At 53.0% G+C, this 16,446-nt stretch overlaps 1 protein-coding gene and 7 non-coding genes across 8 annotated transcripts; 4 read left to right on the top strand and 4 right to left on the bottom strand.

Annotated features, from left to right (window-relative positions):
- The first annotated feature begins 262 nt into the window (after window positions 1–262).
- On the top strand, window positions 263–335 carry TRNAK-UUU (transfer RNA lysine (anticodon UUU)). Its single transcript has one exon. It is a non-coding gene; the product is annotated as a tRNA-Lys (tRNA).
- A 597-nt stretch (window positions 336–932) lies between these two features.
- On the top strand, window positions 933–1,004 carry TRNAQ-CUG (transfer RNA glutamine (anticodon CUG)). Its single transcript has one exon. It is a non-coding gene; the product is annotated as a tRNA-Gln (tRNA).
- A 458-nt stretch (window positions 1,005–1,462) lies between these two features.
- On the bottom strand, window positions 1,463–1,544 carry TRNAL-UAG (transfer RNA leucine (anticodon UAG)). The gene has a single exon. It is a non-coding gene; the product is annotated as a tRNA-Leu (tRNA).
- Window positions 1,545–2,050: 506 nt separating this feature from the next.
- TRNAR-UCU (transfer RNA arginine (anticodon UCU)) lies at window positions 2,051–2,137 on the top strand. Its single transcript is given in 2 exon segments — window positions 2,051–2,087; window positions 2,102–2,137. It is a non-coding gene; the product is annotated as a tRNA-Arg (tRNA).
- Window positions 2,138–2,692: 555 nt separating this feature from the next.
- HES7 (hes family bHLH transcription factor 7) lies at window positions 2,693–7,103 on the bottom strand. Its single transcript, XM_070482142.1, has 5 exons — window positions 6,630–7,103; window positions 6,195–6,261; window positions 4,124–4,219; window positions 3,467–3,554; window positions 2,693–3,144 (listed from the first exon to the last, which is right to left on the bottom strand). The coding sequence occupies exons 1-5, from the start codon at window positions 6,689–6,691 to the stop codon at window positions 2,693–2,695; spliced, it is 765 nt and encodes a 254-aa protein (XP_070338243.1). The 5' UTR covers window positions 6,692–7,103.
- TRNAG-GCC (transfer RNA glycine (anticodon GCC)) lies at window positions 6,847–6,917 on the top strand. The gene has a single exon. It is a non-coding gene; the product is annotated as a tRNA-Gly (tRNA).
- An 8,102-nt stretch (window positions 7,104–15,205) lies between the features above and the next one.
- TRNAS-CGA (transfer RNA serine (anticodon CGA)) lies at window positions 15,206–15,287 on the bottom strand. Its single transcript has one exon. It is a non-coding gene; the product is annotated as a tRNA-Ser (tRNA).
- Window positions 15,288–15,754: 467 nt separating this feature from the next.
- On the bottom strand, window positions 15,755–15,828 carry TRNAT-AGU (transfer RNA threonine (anticodon AGU)). Its single transcript has one exon. It is a non-coding gene; the product is annotated as a tRNA-Thr (tRNA).
- Window positions 15,829–16,446: the final 618 nt, after the last annotated feature.

The raw sequence follows: 16,446 nt of genomic DNA, 5'->3' as shown, positions 1-16,446 counted from the left end.
CAGCTGGCAGCGGCCCCGCGCGGCCAGTTCCGGCACGGCAAGGTCTCAGCCTTCGCGGCGCTCCAGCTCCAGCGTCCGAACATGGACGGCCGCCTTACCCGACAGAGAGGAGAAAGCACAATCAGCAGCTGCTGGCCTTCACCGGCTTCCTCCTGTTCTTTGCCGGAGTCCTCTACGCCACGCATACAATTCCCAGTCAGTTCTGCGAGCCTGGTCTTTCGTGAAAAACTCTTATAAGCAGCAGAAGAGTATCCTGAGGAGAGCCCGGATAGCTCAGTCGGTAGAGCATCAGACTTTTAATCTGAGGGTCCAGGGTTCAAGTCCCTGTTCGGGCGTCTGTTCGTTTTCTCCCCTACGTCACTTATTTTGGGGTTAGTTATCTGTATTCCTTCGGACAAAACAGAAAAAAAGACTAAAGAAAATACTGTTACTTGGTTTTAAAGGGAAGTGGTTTAAAGTGCGTCAGGGTTTTAGTTTTCAGAAGGTAGAACGAATGACAGTGGAAGGAAAGCAGACATGTTTTAGAGCAGTACGTAATACGAGCCATGTATGCGACTTTAAAATTTCTGGTGAGTCATACTAAAAAGAGTAAAAAGAAACAGGCGAAATTAATTTTAATAACGTATTTTATTTAACCCAATATATCCGAAATCTTATCATTTATCCGAAATCTTATCATTTTAACAGGTAATCAATATTTTTAAATTATTAATGAAATTTTAACTATTTTTTTTGTACTAAGTCTTCTAAGTACGGTGTGTATTTTACACTTACAGAACGTCCCAATTCATATTTGAGGTGCTCGATAGCAGTATCCACCCTATCTGACTGTTTTATTTTTCTTTTGTCTTCTGTGAAAGGCAGGGGGAAGAGAGACACAGAATAGCAAGATTTGTAATATCTACACTCCAAGAAGCAGGCAGGGGCAAGCGGGTTCCATGGTGTAATGGTTAGCACTCTGGACTCTGAATCCAGCGATCCGAGTTCAAATCTCGGTGGAACCTTCCGTCTGCTTTTTCCACTCATAATGAACGTTTCATTATGTATGTTATTTACTATTAGTTTCATATATGAGATTTTTTTATGATCCGAGAGGTTCTGGAAAGAAAAACCAAGTTGCAGTTCCTTGAGTCTTTCAAACTGGGTAATTGGAGCTTCTAGCACACTGTCAGGAGAATATACAGTAAGTCAAATAAACAGCAAGTTGCACTAATTTTGAGAGATAAGGATGTTATGTAAGAATATATTAAAGTGAAGATCGGTTAACAATAAATGAAGGTTACTTTGGCAGTTTCCATCAGGTCTCGCTTTGGGGCTGGAATGCAGACTTAGGCTCTGTCTGGAATAGCAGAGAGGGAAGACGGTGGTGAGACTGCTACCAGGAGTCCTAAGAAAATTAAGGAATATTCCAGAAGGGGCTTTGTGAAGCACGGCTTGCTTAGACGCGGAGAAAAACTCTACTTGGCAGCGGTGGGATTCGAACCCACGCCTCCGAAGAGACTGGAGCCTAAATCCAGCGCCTTAGACCGCTCGGCCACGCTACCTGCGCGGAAAAGAGTCATCCTCACAGTCCTCCTAAGAGACTAGAGGAGAGAAATAAGTTGGACATGCTTGTTACTAGATTAGCAGGTGTTCTTTGGGAACCATCGAGACTCTGGACCGCGGAGCAGCGGACGGCAAAGCCAATAGACCAGAGGAAACAGATACACATAGAAATTTACAACAAAACAAGTTTATTTTGATGAGTGGGGCCACATCTGGGAGTGGGGTGCGCCTGGGCTGGAAGCATCCCCCAAGCGGGCAGGCAGAGCTCTGTACTCGCTGGCTCGCTCATATTCAGTTGCTCTCTCCCCCTGTTTCTTCCACCCTTGCGCGCCCGCACTCCCACCTGGGTCACCGGCTTTGCGCCGCTACCTCTCCCAGGCGGGCCTCGGAAGTCCAAACCAAGCGCTCCTGGCGCGCCACGCCCAATTCCCTCTCACCCCCACCCTTCCCCCACCCCTCCCCACGCTAGTACCCGTAAGCTGTCAGACGCTGGCGCCCGCCAGGTGGCTCTGTGGCGCAATGGATAGCGCATTGGACTTCTAGTGACGAAAAAGCGATTCAAAGGTTGTGGGTTCGAATCCCACCAGAGTCGATTTTATTTCAATTTTTTTTTTCCCTTTCCTCTGTATTCTGCCTTTTCTTAAAGGTTCCCATCCCCTCTTCCCTTACCCTATCTCAGTGTTTCCACCCGGTTTCAGTTCCAACCTCAGTCTCCTCTCTGCTCTCTTCTTTACTTACCTGTCTGCCCCGGGCCTTGGGCCATGGAGAGCAGGACTGAGGCGGGAGACAGAGGGCAGGGCAAATGGGCATGGACGCCGAGATAAAGGCAGGCCCCTGGCTCGGGGACACATGGGGATTTAATAACCACTTTATTCCATGCACTAGGGACTCGGGAAGGGACTGGGGCTGGGCTGGGGGCAGAGAGGGTACAATCCTAGACGCAAAGGGGGCAGGGAAAAGGGACAGGAACCAGGGAAATATATATTTATATAGATACTCTAATATAGACCACATCTCACCCGCGCGCTGCCCCCGCGCGCCCCGCCGCCCTCCCCAACACCTCCTCCTCCGGACGCCCGGGTCCCTCTGCTGCCCTCGGGCTGGAGTCTCTACCCCACCCCCAGCCCCCGCCCCCACCCCCCAAAGCTCAGGGCCAAGGTCTCCAGACAGCGGGCGGCGGGGGCGGCGGGGCCTTGGGCGCCCCGTCTTGTCTGTGAGGCGGCGGCGGCGGCGGCAGCAGTCCGGTGAGGGGCTCCGGCGCGCCGAAATCCCTGGCGCGGGGGGAGCAGGGGGACGGGGACCAAGCGCAGCGCGGGCTAAGGGAGCCCTGGTGCACTGGGGGGCGCTGGTGCAGCGCGGGGCCAGGCGCCGGGGCGGCGGGGTCCAGCGGTGGGCGCGGCGCTTGGGGCCTCGGATCTACCGGTTCCGGCCGGGGCGGCTTGGGGCGCAGGTAGCCATGCAGCGCGGAGAAGAGCTGGGCGCGGGCGGCCGGGCTGGCGTCGTGCGCGAAGGCCGCCAGGCGAAGCAGGCACTCGCGGAAGCCGGACAAGTAGCAGCTGGCGAGCGCCTCGGCGTCCTGGGCTGGGGACCGGGGAACCCCTGGAGGCGCGGCGGCGGGTGCAGCCGGCGGGAGGACGGGCGGGCAGGGCAGGGGCCCAGCAGGGGTGTGGGAAGGGGCGGGGCGCGGAGATACCGAAGCCGGACAGGCGCACAGACAGAGACAGGAAACCAGATGGACCGACAGAGGGAGAAAATGAGGGAGACAGAGACAGACACGCGCGGGTGTTATTAACCTCGCCTCGGAGAAGAGCCTGCCAACCCCCAAGCCCACCGTCCACCGCAGGGCCCACCCCGTCTGCCCCGGCCCGGACCTCAGTGAATCCCCCCTCCCTCCCTCCGCTGCCCCACCCCCGCGCTGTACCCGGGGGCTCCACCCGGCTTCGCTCCCTCAAGTAGCCCACGGCGAATTCCAGTATCTCTGCTTTCTCCAGCTTCGGGTTCCGGAGGTTCTACAGATGGGAGGGGAGGGCGCAGAGACAGAAAGGGGTGGGGAGAGAGGGGGAAAGTGGCAGGGGGAAGAAGGGAGGTGGGGTGCGGGAGCTGGGGGTGCCCCCGGTTCGCGTTTGTGCACTGCCCACAGAGCGAGCGACCGAATGCGGAGTGGAGATGATCGAGAATGGTCCTGGCCCACCCTGAGACGAAACTGTCCAACCCGAGGGGATGAAACCAACCCACCGTGTGAGGAGGGGATTTGAAACAGCAAACCCAGGGAGTGAAATTAACCACCCTGCTGGCTGTTCTGGGGGGTGTAGCGGGAGAGAGAATTTACAGACCTGAAGGATGAGACTGCCCCACCCCGGGAGTGAAATTTACAGAGCTGGGTGTGAAACTTACAGACCCAAGGGGTGGCGTTGAAGATTGCGTTCTGAGAGCGAGGGGGGGTCTGGGATGGGATTCCAAGGGCGGGACTCGGGTCAGGATGCCTTGGGGCCAGGGTCGCCAATGCAGCATATGTCCCCACCCCAGTAGGAAGTGAGGACAGGATGCTTGGGGGTCCGGGGATGGCAGCAGGACTGACCTGGTCCCGGGTCCGCTCCAGCAGCAGCAGCCTCAGCTCTTCCAGGCTGCGGTTGATGCGGTCCCGGCGCCGCTTCTCCACTAGCGGCTTTAGCATCTGCGATCAGCAGGAAAGGGAGAGCGGGCCGACCCGACCGAGACTCAGCGCGGCCGCGCTGGCGTCCGGATCCCGCCGCTGGGATAGTCCCGCCTCCATCCTTCCCCAAGACCCCGGAGAGCCTAGGGCCCGGCCCATTCGAACCCTCTCCACGCCCCTCTCCCCAACGCCCCTAGGATCAATTTCTGTAGCTCGCCTCCTCTCTCTCCCGGGTCTTCTGCATTCTCCTCCCTCCTCCCCTCTCAGTGTCTCCTTCTCCTCCTCCTCTTTTCTCTCTATGTCTCCGTCTCGTGCAGTCTTTCTCTGTCTCAGTGGAGAACTTTGGGGACCCTCTTTGCGCCCAGACACGTGGGCCGCACGGTGCCGGGCTCAGAGTTGGCGGCCCTGAGTGCAGAAAGGGAGATACCCAGCGCGACCGCGCCTCTTCTCCCTCTAACCCGTCTATGCGGTCACCCTTTACTGGTTCTAAAATCTTCCACCCGGTCTCGGGCCTCTGGAATCAGTATCCACCGGGCCTTTCTCTATAGGCTGCATCGGGCCAGCCCCGGCTCACAGCCCTCGTGGAGCAAGTGCCTAGCCTCTCGGCTTTTTGTTTTCACCCTCTTATCTTAGCTCTGTGCTCCTCTGACTTATTTCACTCAAGCGCCGGCCCCCTCCCATGCCCTCCAGGCAGCAAGGTGCCAACTGCCAAACCCCAGACCTCTGCTACTGCCACCCACGCAGGTCCTGCTCGGACCCTGTCCCCTTCTTCATACTTTGCAGCTTCCTCCCCAGCTCCTGGCTCCTTGGGTTCCCCGGGCACCTCTCCACCTTCCAGCCCTGGTCTCCGTCCTCTTCCCTGACTCACGGTCTCAGGGACGCTGTCCCCTGACTGGACCAGGGACCTCTGCTCCCACCCCTCCCGCCTCTCACCTTGGGCCCGTCCCTATTCTCGGCTCGATCCCGGGTGACCATCGCTCCTCGGGACCGTGGTGTAGACCGAGTCCCTGCTCGCCTTGCGCCTTATATCCTGCAGGCTCCGGGGTGGGGGTAGGGGGGTAGGACCCGGCCCCGCCTCCTTCGGCACCCGGATCCCTCCCGGAGCGGCCTGGGGCACGAGGCTCCCGGAAAGGGGAGGAGTGCAAGGGGTGGGGGGCGGGAGAAGGAATGGCACTGGCCTGGGAGTGTGGGAATTGAGGGACCCATGCAGCACCGGCTGGTTTAAGGACCATAAAGTTGTATAATGAGTCGAGACCCAGCTGACGGGAGGAGGTTATTAGGGAGAGAGGAAGTCTGAGTGATTTGGGGACACATCTCAGGAGTGAACTTCAGAGTTCCCCCAGAATGGCAGCTTTTTTGGAAGTTCACTGTACCCCCACTAACCCTGAAATAAAAGTTAGCACCCCTCGGCCCCTTGACTGGATCTTAGACATCTTCCCCCAGAATTCACCTCCTACTTGGGATAGGGAGCGACCTGAGTGTGCTGGGTGGATCGGTCTAATTCAACTGGGGCTCTGTCTGGAGGTAAGAGGAGCTCCAAGTCAGTCATATTCAATTCGGCCCACATCTGCCCGCTCATTGTGTGCACTGGGCACTGGTCTAGGCTTGGACCGTTCATACTGAGATATGCGCTAGAGGCCCACGTTATCCCTGCAGGATCTAGTGAAGAAGACAATGTGTTATCAAGCAGCTATTATAGAAGCAAAATGAAGTGGGTGCTCCGGAAAGGGTCATCCTGAGGGATGACTGGACTGGAGCCGGGGGAGCCTCAAGGAAGAGGAAGCAAAGCTTTGAAGCACGAGTAGGAAGTGGAGAGATCTTTTTACTTGGAAGTATTTGATTCAAAATTAATTATAGGAGATTCAGGCATTTGGCTGCCAGGACACCTGACACAAGTGTGCTGGCGTTGCTTGCTACTGGGGACCCCTCGTGACTGTAGGGGAGCAGGAAGCAGGCAGTTTTCTTAAAGGGATACAAAAAAGGGATCAAAACCCACCTCAAACCAAGAGCATGACCCTCTGGAGAGCGATGCGTGTAGACTCGGAGACTTCCGGACAAAGTGCCTGAGAAGATAAAATCAGAGATTTAATGGGACAGCAAGAGTGCCAGGGAAAAAGATACGGAAAGACAGTGTTGCAGACCTGAGTCGGAAGATAGCTATGGAGTTAGAGACGGATGGGGCTCCTCCGAGCCACCCCCTATTCCCCGCCCTTGCCCCTCCACACCTTGGTGTTTTTCACGGAGCCCGCCTTGCCAAGGCCCGAGCCCGGAGGAACACAGACCTTGGGGAGGGCGCTCCCATTTGGGATCAGGGCCCCCAGCACATCCCACCTCCCCCTACCTGGGCCAAATGGGAGCGCAGATGTGTGGCCCCAGAAGCCCCCGCCGCCCCCCTCCTTGGGAACCTAGACTCGGGCTGAGTTTTTCTCACCTGCACGCGGGGCTCGGGGCCCCGGGCTGTTCGCACCCAGGTGTGGGGCCGCCCCTGGCCATATGGGGCGACTTTATGGCCGGGTGGCCCGATCCGAGCAGGAGGAAGGATAAACCGGCGCTCCACCCACGTCAACTACTCGGGGTCACCATCAGCCAGACCACGACCGCCTCCACCTCTAAGTTAGCAGAGGGCTATCAAGAGGTGTTCGCCGCTTGCATTGGTGGTTCAGTGGTAGAATTCTCGCCTGCCACGCGGGAGGCCCGGGTTCGATTCCCGGCCAATGCAGTGGTCGCTCCTTTTTCTTCCTTTTCCCCAGAAAAGAGAGAAGTCTGATGATGCGCCTGAGAAGTATCTCTGTTTGACGTTTCCACCAATTATTAACACAACTTTTTTACTCTATAGCAGACTTTGAGGCTCTAGATCGAGACTGATTCCGAAGGTCCTCACACTTCCATCCTCCCCGCCTGGGGGTCCTGCTGCCTCCCACACCCCTCCCTCCGCCCCTGGCCCCGCACCTCCGCAGGCGTGACCCTGAGAAAGGAGACCGCGCTTGGATCCCTGCCCCGGGGGGTCCTCTCAACCCTCTGTGGGGGAGGGGCGAGATCTTCCCGCCCCACACGCTCTAAGTCCCTTGCTCCTCTTTCCATTTCTCTTCCTAGCTCCCTCTCTTATTTTCTGTTCCCTCCGAAGCCCGCTTTCTTTTTCTAAGTCCATGGGCCTCCGCCTTTTCTGTCTCCCCGTCTTTCTGTGTCTCTGCATTCCTCTCGACATCTCGATCTCTGCATCTTTCACGTTCCTTCCAGGTCCTTAGCAACTTCTGCTCCGGTCTCTCCGGGTCTTTAGTTGTCTCTCTGCATCTCTGGCTCCGTCTCTTTCTGCGTCTACATCTCGGTCTCTGGGTGTCTCCGGGTCCCCGGGATCTCTTCGTCGTCTCTCCAGGTCTCTGTCGCCTCCTGGCACTCTGCGCTCCCACGCCCCTGCCATCCCTTGGGAAGCTCGCTCACACCTCCGGGTTCCTGCCACCTCCCTGCCCGCCCCTTCCCGGCCGCTTTGATCCCGCACGCGTCGGGCCGGCGGGCCGCAGGGCGCACCCCAGCTGCGGCGGCCACTTGTGAGCTGGGGCGGGGCGGGGCGGGGCGGGGGCGGCCGCGCTCCGGGCTCGCGGCGCTGCTTCTCCGCGCTCTCCCGGCGCGCTCGGCCTCCCTCCGCGCCCCGCTTCCTGGCGCTGTCTCCGGCTGCTGCCGGGCTTCTGCGGGCCCGGGTCTCTGGTTCGCTGAATCTGGGTCTCGGTCTATCTCGGTCACTCTCTCTGGAACTCGCTCTGGGTCTCTGTCTCTGCCTCTGTTTCTGGTTTCTCTTTCGGCCTGTTTCATCTGGGCCAGAGTCTGGGTCTTTCTTGTCTCTGGATTGTGTCAGTGACTGGAAATGCTCTCTTCTCAACTCCAAGCCGTGACAGTGGCTCCCAGAAGGAAACTGTACGATAGCTGGGCATCTGTATGTCTGTGCACACAGCCACTATGTTTATTCACTCAGCTGATATTTACGGCGTGCCTCCTGTGTGCCAAGTATTGTTAGGCATTGGGGGTACATTGGGGCTAGGCTCTCCTGAAGCCTACATTATAGTGGGAGGCGGGGGCAGAAAATGACTAAGAAAGCAGACAATAACACAAGTTCATATAGTGGGGGGCGGGGACAACTGGACCCAGCAATGACTTGAGGATGCTGTGCTACTTACTTTACCTACTTTACTCTGAGTGGTCAGAGACAGCCTTTATGAGGAGGTGATATCTGAGCCTAGTATAGGCAGCCATGAGTCCAGGCGAAAGGAACAGCAAGTGCAAAGGCCCTGAGGCAGGAACAGGCTTTGATCATGGGAGCTGGAGAAAGATGGGGGGTGTCCCTGGGACAGAGAATTTGGAGTGTGACAGAAAGAAGAACCCAGAGGTAGGCATAGCCCATCACCTGGGCCTTAGAGGCTCCAGAAGGAGTCTGGATTTGAGTCTAAGCACAGTGGAAGCCAATGGAGGGTTTTAAGCAGGAGAGTTATATTCACGACTTCCGTTTGAAAAGATCACTTTGGCTGCTGTGTGGAGAGTCAAGCAGGGAGGCCGTTTGAGGTGCTGCAGCAGTCTCCTAGGCCAGACATGATGGCGGCTTGTACGGAGGTGGCTGCAGTGGAGACGGAAAGTGAACTTCTAGGTTTTCGGCTTAAGTAACTGGGTAGATGGTGGTGCCTTTTATTGAGATAGGAAACACTGGGGAGGATGGGAAAAGGTTTGGGGAAAGAAATCAAGAAAATTAGTCAGGTTGGTTGAGAGCCCCTTAGACATCCAAGAAGAGGCTGCAGGTCAGCCAGGGATGTACAAGTTTGGGGTCAGGCTGGAAGGTAAATACTGGGCAGTCGTTGGGAGATAGATGGTTTTTAATGCTATAAGAGAGAAGAGAAGGAGCTGAACAAGGAGCCCTGGGGCACCCCAACACTTAGAGGTCAAGTTGAGGAGGAAGAATTGTCAAAGGAATACCGAGTTATCAGAGAGGCAGCCGCGAAAAGCCGGGGAGTGGGGTGTCCTGGAAAACAACAAAAGGTTGTTCATGAAGAAGGAGGGAGTGGTCACCTCTAGCTAAGCTCCTGGGATGGTAAGGAAGGAGGAAAGAGCAAAGCAACCACCCAGTTTGGCATCCTGGAAGCTCCAGGTGACCTGGGGGGAGAGTAATTCTGTGCAGCCCCACCTGGGTGGGTCGAGGTAAGAATGGGATGTGAAGGCAAGCAGAAAGTGGCTGTAGACACAACTCTGTCAAGTTTTGCTGTGAACGGGGAGGAGAAAAATGTGTGGCGGCCGGGAGCAGGAGAAAAAGATGAGGGTTGCTGGGGCATGGTTGATGCTGAATAACCCAGACCTGGGGGGAGGGGAGGGGCTGGGGTGGGGGGTGTTAGACTCCAGTGCCTGGGGGAGAAATCAGCCTCAGGGGGGAAGGAAGACTCCTGGCCCACAGGGAGACGGGGGAGACAGAGGGTGTGGGTCAGCTGGGATGTGGGAAGGATGAGGCAAGTTCTCTCTGGTTGCTTCCATTTTCTCAAAGAAGAATGAATCAAGCTCATTGGTGGAGCTACAGGTCGTTTGAGGAGAAAGACGGTAAGAAATGTTCATTTTGGAGAGTAGGAAAACAAACTTTCTAGGCCAGGAGAATAGGATTTCTAGGCAGGTTGAGGGTCCATTTGAGTGCGGCATCAAAACTTTCAAGTTCAGAGGCCAATTCAGCATGAAGCTAATGAAGTTTACGCTTCAGGACCCCTCACTTACACAGGCCCTGGGGAGGGCCCCAGCAACGTGTTCACACGGCCATATACTTCTGTAATATTTGCAAAAATAAGACATTTTAACTGCGAATGGTAAAGACCACTGTGTCTTTCCACTCCAGCTTCCCCTCTGTCACCTTTTCCTCCTGGTGTGGGAATGGCTGTGGGCATTTTGGGGATCTGGTTATGGGGTGAGTTGGGGAGACATAATATTTATGATTTTGTGAGATATGTTAATGCAGTTTCCAGTCACTTCCACCTATAGTTAAGCTAGCCTAGCGGTCCTGATGTAGGGATGACTTCCAGGAATACTTCTGTCACCTGCTGCCACTCATTGGGCTTCCGCGCTGTGAAGGTGCAAAGCCAGAGGGCACATGTGATCTGAACGTGTCCAGTGGCTCTTGTCGCTACAAGTACGTGGATGGTAGAGGAGAAACAAGATATGAAATATACAGACGCCAGAAGCTAGTCTGTGGAAAGTGTTATAGAGGTGCTCAGGCAGTTATTTAATACAAATAAGTTATTTTTGTGGACTTTGTGACATTTGTGGTATTTCTCAGCTTTTTCAATTTGTAAGTTGTTGTGATCTCTCTCTTGTTTCACTCCAAATATTACTCTTTGTAGATAATATTGTATTTTCTTAAAAAGCTCTGCCCCCAAAACCTGAGACCCGTTGGGCTGGCTGGGTGATTTCCTCCAGCCATTGCTCCTGCGCAGATGCAGCTGTGAGGGCCGCGACCCCCCCCCACCCCCCAACGCCGCCCCACCCCTAGCGTTTCTGAGGGTATCGGGGCCTCGGAGTGGATCGCATGCTTCTGTGTCAGCGTGGGCCTGTGTGCATGTCCGTTTGTGGTTGTGTCTGCATACATGGTGTGTGTATAGGTGTCTGGGCCTCCAGGCTTTTCCAGACGGCTCTCTCAACACTGGGCTGCCTCAGGGCTTGGGGGAGGGGAACTCGTGTCCCACACGCGCTGGGCCCCCAGGGAGGCGGGGGGCGGGGGAAGGAACTGAGACAGCACAGCTGGTCGAGTGTCTGAGCTTCCCCTCCCCCGCTGTGACGTCTCTCCAGGCTTGGGTTCCAAGGCTCAGCTCCTCCCTCTTTGTTCTTCAAAGAGAAGGCTAGCTTCCTGGGACCCCCTGGGTCCTGAGTAGGGGGAGTTCCTGGAGGGTGGGGTCCTGGGGGGTTGGGGGTTGGGAAGGAGGAGGACCAGGCCCCTGGGTTGAGGGAAGAATCAGCATAGAGGACCTCTTTGCAGTCCAAAACCAAGCCGACCATAATCCCGGGCCTTGTGTGTCTTACACTTCTTGTGGGGGAAACAATCAAATGAACATTATGGAAAACTTATCATTTGTCGGATGGCGATAAGTGCCATGGAGCAAAATGAAACAGGAGAGTGGAGAGTGGGAACTAATTTTAGATGGTAATATCAGGGAAGGACTCGTTTTTAGTGCCGTGGAGTGGAATCTGGCTCCTAGCTCCTCTGTGGACAGGGGAGCGGAACCCTGCCATGTTCTGCGCCATCCTCTCACCTTCCTGCGCTATATCAGACAATGCTCCACAGCTGTTCATAGGGTTTTCTTGGCCAATGTTTTCGGAAGTCAGAGGCCAGGTCCTTCCTCCTAAGGGCTCATTGCCCTTGAGGGGCAACCTGCCTGGCTTGTCAAGGGAGCACAGAGCAGCAAGGGGCCCTCCTGGGCCCGGCTGGAGTGGAGGTAGCAAGCGCAGGAGTTGTAGGAGGGGAGATGAGAGCCGTAAAGCGGAAGGCTGATCTTGCAGGACCATCTAGACCATTGTAAGGACTCACTCATCTCTGAGTGAGCTGAGAAGCCATTGGAGAGCTTGTTTCCCACTAGGTTTTTTTGCTTTGTTTTTGGCACTCTTAATTTTTATATATATATATATATATTTTTAAAGATTGGCACCTGAGCTAACAGCTGTTATCAATATGCTTCTTTTCTTTCTTTTTTTTTTTTCTGCTTTTTCTCCCCGAATGCCCCCGGTTTATAGTTCTATATTTCCCAGGATCCGAACTGGCGAAACCCTGGGCCGCTGAAGCAGAGCGTGGGAACTTAACCACTAGGCCACGGGCCAGCCCCTATAGCATTTCAAACTTTCAGAAAAGTTGCAAGAATAGGACAAAGAACTCCCCTATACTCTTCTCCCAGGTCCATTAATTGTTTACATTTGCCCCATTTGTTTTACCATTTCTCTCCAAATATACTATAAAATATTTGTTTTCTGAACCATTTGGGGATAAATTGGAAACATCAGGCCCTTTGCCTCTGGTTACTTAGTGTATATTTCCTAAGAACAAGGACATTCATGACATAGTACTACATAACAGTACAATGATCAATATCAGGGTATTAAAATTGATATAATACTATTATTTAATCTCCTGTCCATATTCAAATTTCCTCAAGCGTTTCCATGATGTCCTTTATAGCTCTTTTTCCCCAATCCAGGGTCACATCTTGCATTTAGTTGTTATGTCTCTTCAGCCTCGTTCAGTCTAGAAGAATCTTGGTTGTTCTTGATCTTCACAGAAGATTTTGAAGAGTTCAGGAACTTTATTTTGTAGAATGTCCTTCAGTTTGGTTTGCCAGATGTTTCTCAAGGGTTAGATTCAAGTTATTCAGGTTATGCATTTCTGGCAAGAACATCACCACAGAATTGTTGTGTCCTTTTCAGTGCATCACATCACAAGACACAGGTCCGTTTGTCTCAATACTGAGACACGTGACTTTGATCATGTGGTTAAGATGGTGTTCGCCAGGTTTCTCCACTGTAAAGTTGTTTCCCCTTTGTAGTAATTAATATGGAATCTGTGGGAAGATACTTTGAGACTCTTTTTTTTTTTTAAAGATTTTATTTTTCCTTTTTCTCCCAAAGCCCCCCGGTACATAGTTGTGTATTTTTAGTTGTGGGTCCTTCTAGTTGTGGCATGTGGGACACCGCCTCAGCGTGGCTTGATGAGTGGTGCCATGTCGGCGCCCAGGATTCGAACCAGTGAAACCCTGGGCCTCTGAAGGGGAGCCTGCGAACTTAACCACTTGGAGACTCTCATCAAAGGTCACTCACTAATTTAGTATCCATTGATAATTTCTAACTCCGGCAGTCCTATATTTATAGTTGGCAGTTTACTGTAAAAAGAGCTTTCCCTTCTCCCATTTATTTATACTGGTACAACTTTGGATTCTTACTTGGTTCAATGAATTATAATCTATCACAATCATTATTTCAATGCTCAAATTGTCCTAGATTGATCCAATAGGTGCCCCTTTGGCTGCAGCCTCTAGCTGCTGTGTCTTTTTTATATATACCCAATATTCTTTGAGCACTTCTTTACTTTCTGGTGCAACAAAATGGTCCAAGATGATCACCACAGCCTAGAATCAGCCTTTTTTCCATGGAGCCCTGGTTCATTTTAGTAGAGAATGGTATTCAGTAACCAAGATCTGGGCACTTGGTGTGCTTATCACTATTCATGTGTCATTTTTTTCTAGGCTGTCTCAGTGGACAGAGCCAGGAAATACATGTATGTTTATACATTGTGTGTGTGCATACATTTATTTCTCTATCCATACACATTAAAAACCATGAATTCATGTTGATATCCCATTGGAAGATTTTGCAGAGAGAAATGACAAGATCTGATTTATTTTTTAAAAGGATTACTTTGCCCAATGTGTTGAGAGTAGATTGTAAGGGAACAAGGAATGAGAGCAGAAGCAAGGAAATAATTTAAGGGCTATTGCAATAATCTGGGTGAAAGATGAGGGTGGCTTGGACCAGGGCGTAGTGGTGAAGCAGAGACAAGAAGTAAAATTTTTTACATATTTTAAGTAAGAAATTGCTGACTGGTGTGCAGCGGGTGAGAGACAGAGAAGAATCAGGGGTGACCCTAAGGTTTTTAGTCTGACCAACTGAAGAAACGGAATTTCCATTTACTGAGCTGGAAAGACTACAGGGAAGCAGGTTTTGGGGAGATGAGCAGGAGTTAGGTCTGGACATTTTAAGTATGTGATTGCCTATTAGATATCCAAGTGGAAATGACAAGTAGGCAAAAGGATATATACATCTGTAATTCAGGGAAGAACTCTGGTACTACAGATGGAAATTTTGGATGTATTGATGTATTATTGATATTTAAAGCCCTGAGACTGGAGATCACTAACGGAGTGAGTACAGATAGAGAACAGGTTGGAAAATTGAGCTCTGGAAACATTCCTACATTTGAAATCCACAAGATAATGAACCAGCAAAGGAGTCTGTAAATGAACTGCTAATGATGTCGAGGGCACATCAGAAGAGTGTGGTGTCCTAGAAGGCAAGTGAAGACAGTGTTTCTAAGAGGAGAGAGTAAGCCTCTGTGTCAACTGCTGCTAAGCAGAGATCAATGTGATTTGGCAAGGTGATGGTCATTTGATAACCTTAACAAGAGCAGCTTTGATGAATGAGGAGTGAGCTCCTGATTCAAGAAGGTTCAGAGGAGAATGGAAAGATGGAATTGGAGACAGTGGATATAAGAAAACTTGTTTTCCTGAGGAAGAGAACAGAGAAATGGAGTGGTAGCCAGAGGAGGTGTGTGGGATCAGGATAGCTTTTGTTGTCTTGCTTGTTCTAAACTGGAATACATTTCAGTATGTTTGTAGGCTGATGGGAATAACCCAGTTAGAGAGGAAAAATCTGATGGTATAGGAAAGAGAGCAAATGTCCTTGAGCCCTTGTGGGCCAGAGGGAATGGGAGGTCTGCTAAGTGTAGGGCTGACCTTAGACGAAAGGGTTCATCTAAAGTAATGGGGGAAGGAAGAGTATGTGGACACAGGTAGGTACGTAGGTGCGATTGCGTGTATCGATGGGGGAACCTCTTCGGAATGCCTTATTTTCTGAGTGAAATAGGAAGTAAAGCTGAGGGAGGATGAAGGGATTCGTAGTTCGAGGTGAAAGGCTGAATGAAATAGTCGTATAGGAGAGCTGCATGGTGAATGGATTAGGGAAAAGTAACATGATTGTTGATAGCACTGAGGAACCAACTGAGTTTGGTGGACTTAGGTGTTCAAATCGGCCGTTAAAAGGCTTTTGCAGGAGCCAACCTTCGGAGGAGGCAGAAGTCTGAGGCCCGCAAGAGGGTGCTCGCGGACTTGTCCCAGGTGGCTGAGTCCCTGAGAATCTCAGAATAAACGGCGAGATCTTTTCCAAGGAAAGAAAGCACTAGAAAAACGAATTGCTTTCTCCTCCGCAGGGGGTAGTACCCAGTACCAAAAGTATAGCCGCTGTGAGCAGGATTCGAACCTGCGCGGGGAGACCCCATTGGATTTCGAGTCCAACGCCTTAACCACTCGGCCATCACAGCCGCGTGCGGCCCGGGGCCTGCGTAACTATAGCTGCCTATCAACAGGCCCGCCTCGCGCCGGCCCCGCCCTGCTACCTTGAGATGTCTGTGCGCATGCGCCTCGGCTGGGCGGTGCTCGCCCCGGCTTCCCTGCGTCAGCCAGCAGCGGCTTTGCGGGAGCGGCAACTTTCCTAGTCTGCCTCCCTTCCCCGAGCTACCGTACGACCCCAACAAAATGAACCCAAATCCTAGTCCAGCGCCCGGTAACCTTGAAGGCGGCCAAAGGGATGCCCGGTTCACTCTGGTTCACGAAAGCGAAATGGGAGTCAGCCTCCGGCTGCATACTTAAAGTGCATGGGAACACATGCCCAAAGAGGGATTTGGCTTGGTAAGAAGAATCGCCTCTGGAAAGGTGCGGCAGAAAGGCCCTTTGGGGGTGCAGAAAGGCCTTCTTCTGGCAGCAATAATATACCACTCTCAAAGGGCCGAGGCACCGCTGGGATTCGAACCCAGGATCTCCTGTTTACTAGACAGGCGCTTTAACCAGCTAAGCCACGGCGCCGGCGGAAGCCGCACCGCGTCTAGATATAGATCAGCTGTTAGTGTGCTCCAGTGAGCGAGAAACACCTACAAAACGATGGCTGCAGCTGGTCCTCGGTGTCTCATCCCCTCCAATGTTCCCCCTTCCCTTCCCAGGATTTGAGTCCAAGGGTTAACGCTCTGCCCCTCCATTCCCCCACTCCTTCGGAGGCCAACTCGACCATGAACGGGTGCATGACTCCCCATCCCTTAGCCTCCTAGACTGATCTGCTGAAGGGCCCTCTCCTGCGTGGTGACAAAGAAGCTAAACACCCTCCATTGCTTCAGAGCACCACTGGCGTTAAGTGGGCTTCCCCCCTCCCTCCGGCGCCCGTGGCCCACGTTGGAGCTTGCCCTTAACCACAAGTTGCCTCTCATCTCTCCTTCCCAGGACAAATCCAGCTGAGGTGATGTTAGAAGAAAGAGTAGAGTTTGGGTTCGGGGGAGATTTAGCGGGCTCAGCAAGGCCCTTCAGCTGGAAAGGGTGTGGGGGAGAATGGGGACTGGAGTTGCCAGGGGAGGCAATTGCCCACTCTCACTACAACCTTCCTGGAAGCTCGGCCACACCTTCCCACAAAGAGCTCCCCTCACCACCCCCAAA

The sequence above is a fragment of the Equus asinus genome, chromosome 13, assembly GCF_041296235.1.
Source record: "Equus asinus isolate D_3611 breed Donkey chromosome 13, EquAss-T2T_v2, whole genome shotgun sequence".
Lineage (NCBI taxonomy): Eukaryota > Metazoa > Chordata > Mammalia > Perissodactyla > Equidae > Equus > Equus asinus.
The sequence above is the reverse complement of the archived record's forward strand: the minus strand, read 5'-3'. Positions and strand labels throughout refer to the sequence as shown.